This window comes from Pongo pygmaeus, chromosome 11 (genome assembly GCF_028885625.2).
Source record: "Pongo pygmaeus isolate AG05252 chromosome 11, NHGRI_mPonPyg2-v2.0_pri, whole genome shotgun sequence".
NCBI classification, from domain to species: Eukaryota; Metazoa; Chordata; class Mammalia; order Primates; family Hominidae; genus Pongo; species Pongo pygmaeus.
In genome coordinates, this window is record NC_072384.2 from 20,470,587 (window position 1) to 20,484,307 (window position 13,721).

General features: G+C 39.5%; 1 protein-coding gene across 1 annotated transcript in view; it reads right to left on the reverse strand.

Annotated features, from left to right (window-relative positions):
• The window catches only part of CNTNAP5 (contactin associated protein family member 5), an 874,937-nt gene that overhangs the window by 353,003 nt on the left and 508,213 nt on the right, over positions 1 to 13,721 (reverse strand). Inside the window, exon 11 of the mRNA XM_054478744.1 lies at positions 2,566 to 2,672. Coding sequence (XP_054334719.1) covers positions 2,566 to 2,672 — 107 coding nt within the window. The remainder of the gene's footprint in view (positions 1 to 2,565; positions 2,673 to 13,721) is intronic.

Here is a 13,721-nt window from a genome sequence, read left to right on the forward strand (position 1 = left end):
AAAGGCTGGGCGTGGTGGCTCAAGCATGTAATCCCAGCACTTTGGGAGGCCAAGGCTGGAGGATCACGAGTTCAGGAGATCAAAACCATTCTGGCTAACACGGTGAAACCTCGTCTCTACTAAAAATATAAAAAATTAGCTGGGCGTGGTGGCAGGTGCCTGTAGTCCCAGCTACTCAGGAGGCTGAGGCAGGAGAATGGCATGAACCTGGGAGGCGGAGGTTGCAGTGAGCCAAGATTGCGCCACTGCACTCCAGCCTGGGCGACAGAGTGAGACTCCATCTCAAAAAAAAAAAAAAAAGGAACTAGGTAAAATTTAAATTCAATCTCTGTTATTCTATTGTTCTTTTCACTGTTCTAAATTTCTTTTTAATTGTATTTTTATTTTTAATTTTTGTGGGTCATAGTAGGTGCATATGTTTATGGGGTACATGAGATATTTTGGTACCTGCATACAATGCATAATAATCACTTCATAGAAAATTGGTTATTCATCCCCTCAAGCATTTATCCTTTGTGGTGTGAACAATCCAATGATACTCTTCTAGTTACTTAGAATTCTAAATTTGTCAGTAGAAAAGTTTTAATAAGACATATTTTTTATAAAGCCAAACAATATTTTTTTGTTTCTGAAGGCAACTAACAGCAATAACCACTCACTCCCTGATGACCAGTGGACTAGTGGACTAGTTCTTCTCTAATTTGATCAGACTTCCCTATGGACATCATCAGTGAATCCTGCTTTGAAGGAATGGAAGAGGATAAGGAATGGCTGAGAGGTCTTTAAAGATGAGAATATCAACGTTACTTATCTTGGCTCAGTCTGGTTCCAGCCCTATTGGCATCTACCAATGTTCTTTTTGCATCCCCAAGTGCCAGCCCAACAACAGCAGGCACTTAAGAAAAACTGGCAAGAACTGTCCCTGAGTGACAGTTCTCACTGAAGTCCTCAGAAGGGCTCCAGGCCTTGGCTGTACTCTCATGTCTAGAAAATGTTTATCTTACCCTTCTACCTTCTAAGCCAACTTCAAATTTCTAATTTTTCATGAAATGCTCTACAATTCCAGACAGTGATTTCAGAATTACCTTTCTCAATCACACTTATAGTCCATGTTGGGCATACATTTCTCTGACTGGCAAACTTTCTATACTTTTTCATGTGTTTCCCCCAACCCGTGGTCTCAAAAAGACTATACAATTATAAAAATCAAGGCTGGGCTGGGCACAGTGGCTCATGCCTGTAATCCCAGTGCTTTGAGAGGCTGAGGCAGGTGGATCACGAGGTCAGGAGTTCGAGGCCAGCCTGGCCAACACGGTGAAACCCCTTCTCTACCAAAAATACAAAATTTAGCTGGGTGTGGTGGTGTGTGCCTGTAATCCCAGATACTCAGGAGTCTGAGGCAGGAGAATCACTTGAAACCAGGAGGCAGAGGTTGCAGTGAGCCAAGATTGTGCCGCTGGACTCCAGCCTGGACAACAAGAGCAAAACTTTGTCTCTCAAAAATAAATAAATAAATAAATAAATAAATGAATAAATAAATAAATAAATAAAAAATCAAGGCTCATATTCTTTATTTGTTTTCTATCCCTCACTCCTTTTCCTGTGTACACCCTAGCCTACCTCTGTCTCCCCTCTTATCACTCCTCTTCACCTTCAGCACCCTCCAGCCATCTGGAACTATTTGAAAATTCCAATTTTCCACAGAGCAGAGGGCCCCTGTGCTTTATGTCTCCATTTGTTTCTTTGCTTCTGAGTATCCTTTTTCTTTCTTTCTTTCTTTTTGTTTCCTCCCATATTTCTACAACAAGATCAACTCAGGTCTTCTATTTGAAGTCTCCCTAACACTGGGGTTGGCAAGCAGTCATTAGCACTTACCACCAATATTCAGGTTCTGTTTTCTCCCATTCCATGGTAAGATTGCACTTCAGCAGCTATTGAAGTTGGGTGTGCCCACGTGGCTTTATTTGGCCAATAGAATGTGAGTGGAAGTAATGTTTGCTACTTCCAAGTAGAAGCTTTGAAAAGATAGCACATGCTTCCCTGTGCTTCCCTCCTTGTGTTTCCTCTTACTACAGCAATCTTCCAGATAATAGAACTTTGTTACCATCTAAGAACAAGGACAAGGTGGAAGAAGGGCCTCTGTCATACATGATGGGCATGTGACACAGGCATGGCATGGACCTTGTTACTTAGACCACAGAGATGTTAGTTTGTTTATTATAGCCACCTGAGAACTCATCAAGGCAATGCAATTGACTTAATAGCTCCCTCTTGCGTGCCTACAGCACCTTCCCTTGCTTCCACCTTAAACTTATTCAACTGTACTGTCATGATCTCACTTCCTGTCTGTCTTGCTGGTAGACCATAAACTCCACAAGAATATGGCTTGTATCCATGCATCCCCTGTGCCCAACAAAGTGTTTGCTATATAATAACCTCTTAAAACACACATGTTGAATGAGTGAATAAAACATGCCTGCCCCATGCTAAATACATCCTGAAGTTAACAATGGTATTCTTGGAGTTTTGTCCAAACCACCAGGGGCAAAAGATCAATCTACTCACAGTTGTGGCAGGTGGCACCAGTGTAACTTGTGTCACTGCAGTTACAATAGAAGGTAGTCCAGGACTGGGAGCAGCTTCCTCCATGTTCACAGTAGTTTGGCAAACACCTAATGGAAGAAAACATAAATGAAAAGAAAATAAACCTAATCATTTGGCAGAAAGGGGAAAGCAAAAATATCTCATATCCAACTGCCTCAATTAATAGTAGATATTGATTTGCTATACTCCCATACCTAAAGCAGATTGAATGACATCAAAATAGTATGAATATTACAGTTTTAGCACAAAAGGTAGAATCACCTTGCATTACTGGGCAATGAAAGTCTCAAAGCTGATGTAAGTATTTAAGTTAAGGATGTTAATATTGAGGCAAATTCATGTTGACTTAAAGTTAATTTGAAGTGGTCAGAATTTGTAAGGTTTTTCACTTACCAAAAAATAAAATGTATAAAGATAATCATTTTACATTTTTTAATGGTTTTGCATTTTTAAAGGAGAGGCAGATAATTGAGGTCATTGTCCTCATGCTTCTCTTTTGGGGAATGACCAGGTATCTATTTTAAACTGCACAAAGACAACATGAAATTAGAAAAGATGATACTTGTTCATCTAAAATGCAAGGATATTTTATCATTTGTAAAAGTATAAATGCTATCCTTAAAACAAAGGCTTTACTACTTAAGGTCAAAATAATATGGCTATTCTGAAAAATATTTTTACCACACACATAAAAAACTCCATAAAATATTTATATAATTTGAATCAGCAATCACACTGAGATGATCCTGTCTTAAGGCTATTGTTCGAAATATGAAAAATATATATGCTAATTAATGTTATTCACAATGATGCCATTCATAATGGTGAATCAACATAAGTGTCCAACATTAGAAAATTACTTAGGAAATCTGTAGTACATAAAATTAATGGACTATCATAAAACTACAACAAATGATGTGGACAAACATGATTCTAACAGACCAGGACTAGATTAAGTAAAAGTTTAAGATACGAAGCATGAACACCACAAAATAAAACACAGCCTTTATAAATTTCAAAAATAGTGTAAAGGAAAAATCTTTAGACTTAGTCAGGCTAATGGGAGTGGAGGTAACATTTACATCTTCCAGACAGAAATCACAGACTTTAGGGAGACATGTATCTGAGTTCAAATCCCATTTACTACACGGTGCCTTTGGGTTATTCTTTGCACCTCTTATACTGCCTCCATTAAGAGATAACCTGGCTGGTGCTCAGTAAATGTAGTGAATAAAATTAAGAGTAAAAACAATGATACATACCATAATTTTTGAAAACAATCTTTATAGGGCCTGAGAGAGTATAGGAAAATAAATTCCGCGAATTTAAAAAGAGAGAGGGTGCAAGCAATGAAGTTACAGAAGTGGTATATAATACAATAAATGGGTTCATTGTGAAGCCACTAAGAATCTGAGGCAAGCAAAAGTAAGATGATTTACTCTGACTGCCCTATATAGGTAGGAAAGCCTCCAGCAATGATTGTTTCAAATCCCAGAAACTATTATTCCTGCATATGTTCAGACATATTATTAGAAATTTTCTGCTCAGCACAGCAAACATACAGTTGTGCTGACGGGGCTTATGTTTGGGAAAAGCTTGTTGATAACTTTATGGTATTCAACGATAGCCTAAAGTACAGGAAAGATTTAAATAAAGGACCCATAGTTTTGCTATGGGATGTATTCACACGAAACAACCAACCAAACAAACAAAAAAGTGGTCCTCTCTCTGTTCAAATTCTACCTCTCCTTTTTATTCCCACCCACTCTCCTGGTCTTGGTGGACAGCAGAGGCCACAGGCTTTTCTCTTGGGTAACTCAGAGATCGTGTCCTGCTCTATGCCTGTGCTGGGAGGGAAGTACCAAAAACTTAGAGCCTTGATGTCCTCATCCAAGTAAGGATTTCTTTCTCCAGGCATGTCCTCAGGAGATCCTGGGGGGCTAGCACTGTTTTGAATGCCCCGTGTCCCCACACCCTGTTTTCTTTCACATCCCAGCATCTCCCTGCTTCTGAAATACTGCTTCTTCTGTAGTTTACCTTTTGCCATAATTTCCTCTTCTGAAGCTGCCCAGTTTTTCCATGACCTTTCCACACCTCCTTTTGCACCATCCCATCCCCCTCCCCACAGCACACACATAAACACAAACAGAGATTTCCATAACGAGCAAATGATAGTATTATTGCTGCCCTCCCCCAACAAAAAAATAAATTGCCTTAAGAAAGAAAAACTGAGCAAAGCACACTCAATAGGTGCTTATTCTGTAGTTTTTTTGTTTTGGGTCCCAAGAAAGTTCAGGGTTGCCTTTTTTTGGTGGCTGAAACTATAAAATAAAAAACCCAGACGTTCTCAGTGGTCATGTTTTGAGACACAAGAAAATTTGTCTGCAGTGAAAGAGAGACAGAATAAACAAAAAATATGCTGACATGCAGCATGCAGCAAAAAAGGGGGATGCCAAATCTGTGTGGTCGGTCCCTGCTGTTCTTGAGACTTCATTGCACCCATGAACTTCCTGAGGGCTGGCTATTTTCATCTATATTGGATTCTGTGAAATAGCCTAACCCTTTTCCAGAAAAATCCCCAATGCAATTAGGCTAGTCTGAGCTGGGATTCTCTTACTTTCAACTAACAGAATTTTAACTTTGGGTAAGAAAGAAGAATCCTGTTATTACAAAAAGAAAAAGAAACATTTTCTGCACTTTAATTTTTTTTTTTTTTTTTTGAAATGGAGTCTTGCTCTGTCACCCAGGCTGGAGTGCAGTGGCAAGATCTCAGCCCACTGCAACCTCCGCCTCCTGGGTTCCAGCAATTCTCCTGCCTTAGCCTCCCGAGTAGCTGGGATTACAGGAGCCTGCCACCATGCCCAGCTAATTTTTGTATTTTTGGTAGAGATGGGGTTTATCCATCTCTACTACGGGTTGACCAGTCTGGTCTGGAACTCCTGACCTCAGGTGATCTACCCACCTCGGCCTCTCAAAGTGCTGGGATTACAGGCATGAGCCACACGGCACCTGCCCCACTTTAAATATTTTTAAAACAAAAGATTACAAAATCTACTTCGGCACGTAGGGAGAAGGGTTTAAGGGAAAGCTCTAAGAAATATCTGGGCACTTAGAACACATCTTTAATATGCCTCACATAGACCTTGTTTCGCAGTGATAAACTCAATTTACCAATAAAAACATAGAAACTACATTTTTATTAACTTGCTAGAAACTCATTTGTCTATGGTCACTTAGAAAAACCAGTGATGCATTTCCGGAAGGGTAAAAGAGTACTTGAGCAAGGAAAAATCTAGTTTTCCCAGAATGAGAAAGAAAAATTAATAATAAATGAGCACTGGTAGAGCTGCCTTCAAGCTTGGTTCATTTTGGTTCAATGCACGCTGTGATTAGAAAAACTCATCTGTAAAGCAGACGCTTGAGATAAAAGATGCATGACACCAATTTTCTTATTTAAAATGGGCAGTTTTATGAGTATAATTTCCATATTCTTTAATCAGCTCGTTTTAACTGGGCTTTTGTTTATTTCTCTGTCTACGTGGCATAAACTGAGCATCGAAGACATTAACCCAGAAAAAGACCCATCATAGAATTGGGAAGTGAAAAGAGTGAATTAAGCATGAGGGCACTCACTCTTTTAGGTGTAAGGCTCTTAATCCATATTGCTAGGAGATAAACACATTGAACATCTGTCTTCTAAAGTCCTAACGATATTGCATCTATAACTGCATCTGGATGGATGTGACTTCCTTTGGTGCACAATGTTTAACAAAGAAAGCTTTCAGCATGGACACAATGGCTTTCCTCTTACTCCCCAAAGCCCTGGTGATGTGTCCCAGGAAAAACTCAGATAGTGTGGCAGACACATTGGAAGCTGTTAGCCTCTGTATAAAAGCAGAACGTGCATTGTCTTAAGGGAAATGAGATAAAGGGTTGAAAGAAAGAGAAGAGATAGGAATGAAAGGAGAAAAAAAAAGTCGGAGGGTTAAAAGTCTTTATAATGTTTATCCAAATAAAAAATTCTTCCAAAAGAGAAGGATCGTTGCTAGGTGGGCTATTGACAATCCAGGTAATAGGTAAAGTGAAAAGGTTTATCTAGAGTGGTCCATGGACCTACGCTCACCGTCCATCCTACAGAGGTACATGGTTTGGGCCTCAAGGTGGTTGTTTTGTACTGTGTTTGGCTGTTCATGGGAAATATGAAGAAACAGAGTATTTCTCTTTAAAGGCAAATGCACAGCAAGGGAGACAGCCAAAGAAACTGCTTCAGAGCAGAGATAAGATTTTGTAGGATGTTGTGAGATTGAGCCACCTAGAGACAGACATTTCTGAGTATATAAACTGGAGTCCAATTTCAAGCATCCTGGCAAGCACACTTTCAGCAGAACACACTCTCTCTAGGTCAGCCTTAAGAAGAACAAAAGAACCCCCACAGCTTTCCTTCAGGAAGATCAGAGTGGTTATTTCTCTGTAACTTAGCTTTAACTGGGGCCGGGCTGAAGTTTCCAGCTGGAGTGGATGAGGCCTGGGAAAAGTGTGATGAAAGCAGTAGGAATCAAGACAGTTCAGGGAAATGCAGTCTGTCAGTTTGTTTTTAATTTGGAAAGTTTCACAGAAGAAATATGAATTTTTGGCTTCTTTTAAAGCAAAAATAAGATTACTGAGCAAAGTCAAAGCAAATCTCATGGCTACGCACCAGCGACTTCAACGTTTAGATTTGAGTTCAGTCTTCGCTCCTGAACTCCAGACTCCTCTATGCAGCTGTCTGCTGGACAGCTCTACGTGGGTGTCTAATAGATATTCCAAACTTTGTGTACCCAAACCGAACTTTCCAATCTCCTCCCTCACCCTGCCCCCACCACCTGCTTCACCTGTGTTCTTCACTATCACAGTTGATGCCAACAGCCTCCTTACCAGTATCCAGGTTCTTAAACTTGAAGGTCCTCTCCTTCTCTCATAGCCTATATCCAAGATGTGAGCAATTCCTGCTGGCTGGGCCTTCAGAAGCTGTCCTGAATCTCACCACTTATCACCCTTCCCCTGATGCTGCTCTGGTCTGAGACACAAGCATCACTCACCAGAATAACTGCAATTATCAACTAACTGGTCTCCCAGCTTCTATCCTTGACCCCTTCAGTTAATTCCCAACACAAGAGCAAGGGGGACCCTATAAAAACCTAAGGCAGATAATTTTAAACACCTCTCCTCTGGCTCCCTATTTTATCTAGGGTAAAAGAACATCCTTAAAATGATCTTCCAGTTCTTATTGATCTGCTCCCCTTAACACTCTCAACTCACCCCTACACTTTTCCCTTTTCTACACCTGCTCCAACCATGCTGACTTTGTTGTCCCTAAAGCACACCAGGAATGCTCTCTTGTCAGGGTTCTTGCACTGGAATTCTCTCTACCCAGAGCATTTTTCCCCAGATGTCCACATGCCCCATGTCTCAGCTCATGTTCCTGCTCAAGTGTCACCTTCTCAAAGGGGCCTGCCACCATCATGTTATTTAATGTGCAAACCTTCCTCATTGTTTCCCTGGAATCTCTTTTCCTGCCATTTTATTTGTCTTTAGCGTGTATTATCTTCTAACACACTAGATACTCTGCTTATCCATCAGTTTATGATTCAGTGTCTGTCTCTCTGAAAATGAACGTTAACTCCATAAGAGCACTGCTTGTTGTCTGTTTGGTCCACTGACGTACCCAAAGCAGTAAGCAGGGTAGGCACTCTATAAACTGTTGTAGATTGAATGAATGAATGACAGACATTTCTGGGGTGCAGCCCTCTGTTAGCTAAGCCTCTTCAGTTTGTCACAGCTTCACTGGCCTTCACCCGTTTACTATTACCTGCATGCTCCTGAGCAGCACAATCAGAGCTCAGTAGGAAAGAGGGCAGGCAAAGGAGCCTCACTTTTGTGTGTGTGTTTTTTTTTAAAGGTGAGAAAACAGTAACACAAGGAAAAAGAGCCTTCTTCTGTGCAGTCACAGGCAAGGAGCAATTGAGAGAGAGAAGAGAAACTCAGGTTTCTCTGAGTGGAGAAGTAAGATAGAGACCATGAATTGTACGTTCTTTAGTGGCCACTTAGGGATGCAAGGCAGTAATGCAATTCTTTTTGATTACTTATGTCCATTGAGCTGTATTTTTGGGCCCTAACAACTTTATTGCTTAAGTACTTAGAAAGATAATTGTCCTCTAATTGGATCAGAAGCTGAACCCTTATGCATGATGCAACTCAGAGCTTTTTTTTTTTTTTTTTGAGGGTGGGGAGGCAGGCTACGTAGAATATCTAGCATTCCTGTAAAATCTCTGTACAATTTTGATAGATTTTCATAAGATAAAAAGTCTGCTGAAAAATTCAATTTACCCATCCAGCTCACCTTGATCCTTGTTACATTTAACCAAACCTGACTTTCCAATCTCCTCCCTCACCCTGCCCCCACCACCTGCTTCACCTGTGTTTTTCACTATCACAGTTGATGGCAATACCCTTCTTACCAGTATCTAGGTCCCCAAACTTGAAGATGCTCTCCTTCTCTCATAGCCTGTATCCAAGACGTGAGCAATTCCTGCTGGCTGGGCCTTCAGAAGCTGTCCTGAATCTCACCACTTATCACCCTTCCCCTGATGCTCCTCTAGTCTGAGCCACAAGCATCTCTCACCAGAATAACTACAATTTTCAGCTAACTGGTCTTCCAGCTTCCGTTCTTGACTCCTTCAGTTAGTTCCCAACACAATAGCAAGGGAATCCCATTAAAACCTAAGGCAGATCATATTTAAGACCCCAGTTACCTTAAACTAGCCTTATGACTATTTGAATAATTTTTAACCAAACTTTTTTTTTCCTTCCTAGTCTCCGACAAAATATCTCCACCAAGAGGAAATTTTGATCTTGGCTTTCTTTAAGGCTTTTCCCTGGCCAACAAGCCTGAAAAAACTTTGACATGTGCTCACAATCCCATCTGGGATGTTGCTTTAATGGTATTATTTCCCCTGTTTTACAGATTTAAAAAGTGAGACTAGATGAGGGTGAATAAGTTGTCCAAGTACAAAGTAACAGAGTCAGGAAGGTGAAGCATACTACCTGTCACTGAAGTCCGTACTCTGGAGCACTGCACATCCTCCTTCAAACAAATGCCAGATCATCTCCCTAAAAGTGATACCTAAGCATACATCTGAGGCATCACTTCTGCCAAAGTGAGGGTTAGGGGGCTTTGCATATTTTCTCCACTGATTCCAGACACTGTTATGCAATGTGGAGTTGTCAGTTTAGATTTTTTTTAAAGATTTTTTTGGTAGGAAAAGGAATCTTAATATGACAAATGGATTAATTGGAAATAAAATTACACTAAAGAAAAAATATGTACGTTTGCACAATTAACATAATGATACAGAATTTATTCTACAAATTCCCAATGGGAAAGGAAGATGTCAATTCTATTTTCAATCCCTCTTCGCTTCTAGTTTGTAAAATCTTTAAAATAGATTAACCCAGAAGACAGCCTTTGCCCCTGCCCTGCTCTTATAGTTTACATTTGTTGCACATGACAGAGAGTTTTTCTGTGTCCTGAGCCTATGTAAAAGTTAACATGGTTGCTTCCTCGTTCTTACTACTAATGTCAGAAAATTTCAGACTCTGCCTGCTTTTAGTAGAAAGACCTTATTAGTTATCACTGCAAGCCAAATAAAGTCATTTAACCTACCAAACTTTTCATTGCAAAACTTAAGTTGTATAATCCCACAAGTACAGAAAAATGTAAGAGTTCATCAATGTGTATTAAGCAAATGGAAAATTCATTGAGGATCCATATTTGGTCTTTGAATCCAGCGATACAGTGATATGGGTTTCATGGTCAGCCAACTGTGGATGTTATGGAGCCCTAGTATGAGCTTCCACACATAGGGGCCAAAGTGCTCCACCACAGTCACCAACATTGACAGCCTCAAATCTTCATCACTTAGCACATTACATGTCTTCCTTAGGCATTCAATTTTTAAGCCCAGAAGTTTCCAAATTCAGTATCAAAAGTTTAAAATAATCAAAACTATGGTATGAATGTTTTTGGGTAAAGAAGTATGGTACTGAAAGAGAAAAAAGGACACAAAACTGGTCCTGGACAGAAACTTCTGTGTGATGTAATTGTCACTTTTCTCAGGAAAAATTAGCATTCCCAAGTTAAAAAAAAAAAACTGGAGCATATTTATGATGAATTTTAACAGGGTTAAGACTCAGTATCAGTTGACAGTCTTAGGAAGAACCTTACCCTTAGAATCTTAATGTCTTATATTAAGTCATGAAGTCTAATAATCATTAATTGAGTTTTTAATTTTTAAATTTTTCTAAAAACATTAAGTCTAACAAGGAATATCTCATTTTTCTTTTCTCTCATAAAGGTCCTCTGCCAAGAGTGAATTTTTGAATTGGCCAGCCCTAGTTCTTGTCTCTTGTAGGAAGATTATTATAAAATTTTGAATATATTTTAATAGTCCTTTTATATTCATAGTTTTTAAGAGACTTTGGCCTAGTCGAGTATAATTCTTGTAAACTTCAATTTAAAACGTGTAAGCCTGAGCTCAGTGGCTCACCCTTGTGATCTCAGCCCTTTAGGAGGCCGAGGCAGGAGGATTGCTTGAAGTCAGGTGTTCAAGATAAGTCTGGACAACACATGGAAACCCTGTGTCTACAAAAAATTTCAAATATTAGCTGGGTATGGAGGTGCATGCCTATAGTCCTAGCTACTTGAGAAGCTGAAGTAGGATTGCTTGAGCCCAGGAATTTTCGGCTGCAGTGGGCTATGACCTCACCACTACACTCCAGTCTGGGTGACAATGTGAGACCCTGTCTAAAAAAAAAAGAAAAAAAAATGTATGAGACAACTGATTTAGATCCTTAATTGAAATCTTCCTTAGTAAAAAACCTAAGAAAGAAGTTCATTTAAGTTAAATATTTATTTTCTGAATGTTTAAGTTTGACAAGTGTTTGTCACATTCTGTTTGTTAATTAACAAATCAATGAACTTGGAAAGTTAATAAAATATATCACATATGTAGTTTAAAGTATTTGAAGGTACTTAAATAACTAAATCCAGGATTAAACATTTCCAAAGGTCCCTTAGACTTGATAGCTAAGATCTGCTAGATTTCTAAATAGAAAAAGACATTATAAGTTGAATTTTTAAAAAAGAAAAAGAAAACTTAAAGAACAAGGATTTTAAAATTTTAAGAAATTTGACATCACTTTTTTAAAATCAAAAATAAACCTTGCTAAGGTCTGTTCTACATTCAAAAATCATCCTTTGCGGGCACCAGAACACTCCCATCAGCACCTGCCTTGGCTCACAATTCTGTTCTTAAATCCCACCTTTGGCCCTCATATCACTGAGGAGAACTTCAGCTTCTCCATCAGGCTCTGCACAATGCCCGGGAGCTGACCCTGGGAGCCACTTCCATTTGTTCAGTCTGGAGCACTGAATTCTGCCTCTAGTTTCCCTTTCTCTGTCTCTTTGTCTCCACAATGGTTGCCTTTTGGTGAAAATAACAGGTTTTAGATTTGATGTATTTGCCAAGTTGTTCTCCCAAATTCCCTAAACTTCTTAAGTAGTATTTTGATAAATCTGTTGACTTGAAATTGGAAAACTCTGGATTTTATTTTTCTTAATTTGCAAATATTACAGAAAAACATTTTGCATCATTTTATTTGCATTCTTTTTTTGATACTGCATAATCAATCCTTTTATTTTCCTTATGCATTCTTTTTTTTTTTTTTTTCTGAGACAGAGTCTTGGTCTGTTACCAAGGCTGGAGTGCAGTGGCATGATCTCGGCTCACTACAACCTCCACCTCTTAGGTTCAAGCAATTTTCCTGCCTCAGTCTCCCAAGTAGCTGGGATTACAGGCAAGTGCCAGTGTGCCCAACTAATATTTGTATTTTTAGTAGTGACCGGGTTTCTCCATGTTGACAAGGCTGGTCTTGAATTCCTGACCTCAGGTGATCTGCCTGCCTCAGCCTCCCAAAGTACTGGGATTGCAGGTGTGAGCCACCTTGCCAGGCCCAACTATTTCTTCTTGGAACACATTGCCCCTTTATAGCCTTTGCCAGTGTTTTGTGTTATAATACTTTCTGCTCGTGCAGCGTATGAGGAACATTGCCACAATGCCATGGACACAGTGGCATTTTAAAAACTTAACTTATATATCTGCTTTGACCTAGAATTCTGTTTCTTTCAATAATGTCCCAGAAATACATTTTTACATGTACAAAAACAATGTAAAATTATTATCATTGATAACCGTTAAAAACATAATTAATGGATCATCTACCATTTAGGGAATGGTTAAATAAATGATGGTACACCCATATTGTAGAATGCCATGAGACATTAAAACGAATAGTACATCTGTATGTAAAGAGATTGGAAAGTCCTTCAATGGACTGGAAAACTGTTAACAGCGGTTAACTGCGGGAATATAAGTACCATCTCACTTTTTGTATATTTCTGCTCATGGCTTTTGCAATGAGTCTGGAAAGAAATGTAGAGATATTTTATTTTAGTTTGTATATATGCATGTGTGCATACATAAATACACACACATATATATACACGCAAATTTATAGATATACTCACACATACATATATGTGTGCATGTGTGTACATGTGTGTTTATGCTTGCTATCAGACAATGATAAAGGGACATTCATGCAGCTGAGGGAGGAAATGGTCTCTAAAAAGAGAGAGTCAAGCTGTCCTAAGGCACGTTATAAGCCCAGGAATGAGACCAGCTGGACAAAAGAAGATGTTCAGATATCTGAGGATGGGCAATCCACCTGGAAAGGTGGGCACTGGACATGTATCATTGCCAATGTGTTCAAGGGCCCCATGAGATGCCAGGCCTGTCCTGGTGTCATTGCCTGGATGCAGCTGTTATAGTACCCAAGAGGTGTGTAGTGGGGTCACCTTTTCATGTGAAGCTCCTGAGACTCAGCGAGTTCCAGATTTCCAGTGAGGGCAGAGTGAACATTCAAATCCAAGTCTAACCAACTGCCCTCTACGTCCCTCATCAAACTCTAGAAATCAAATTAAATGGGGAGGGCCTTTGCTCATTTGGATAAAGCTCATC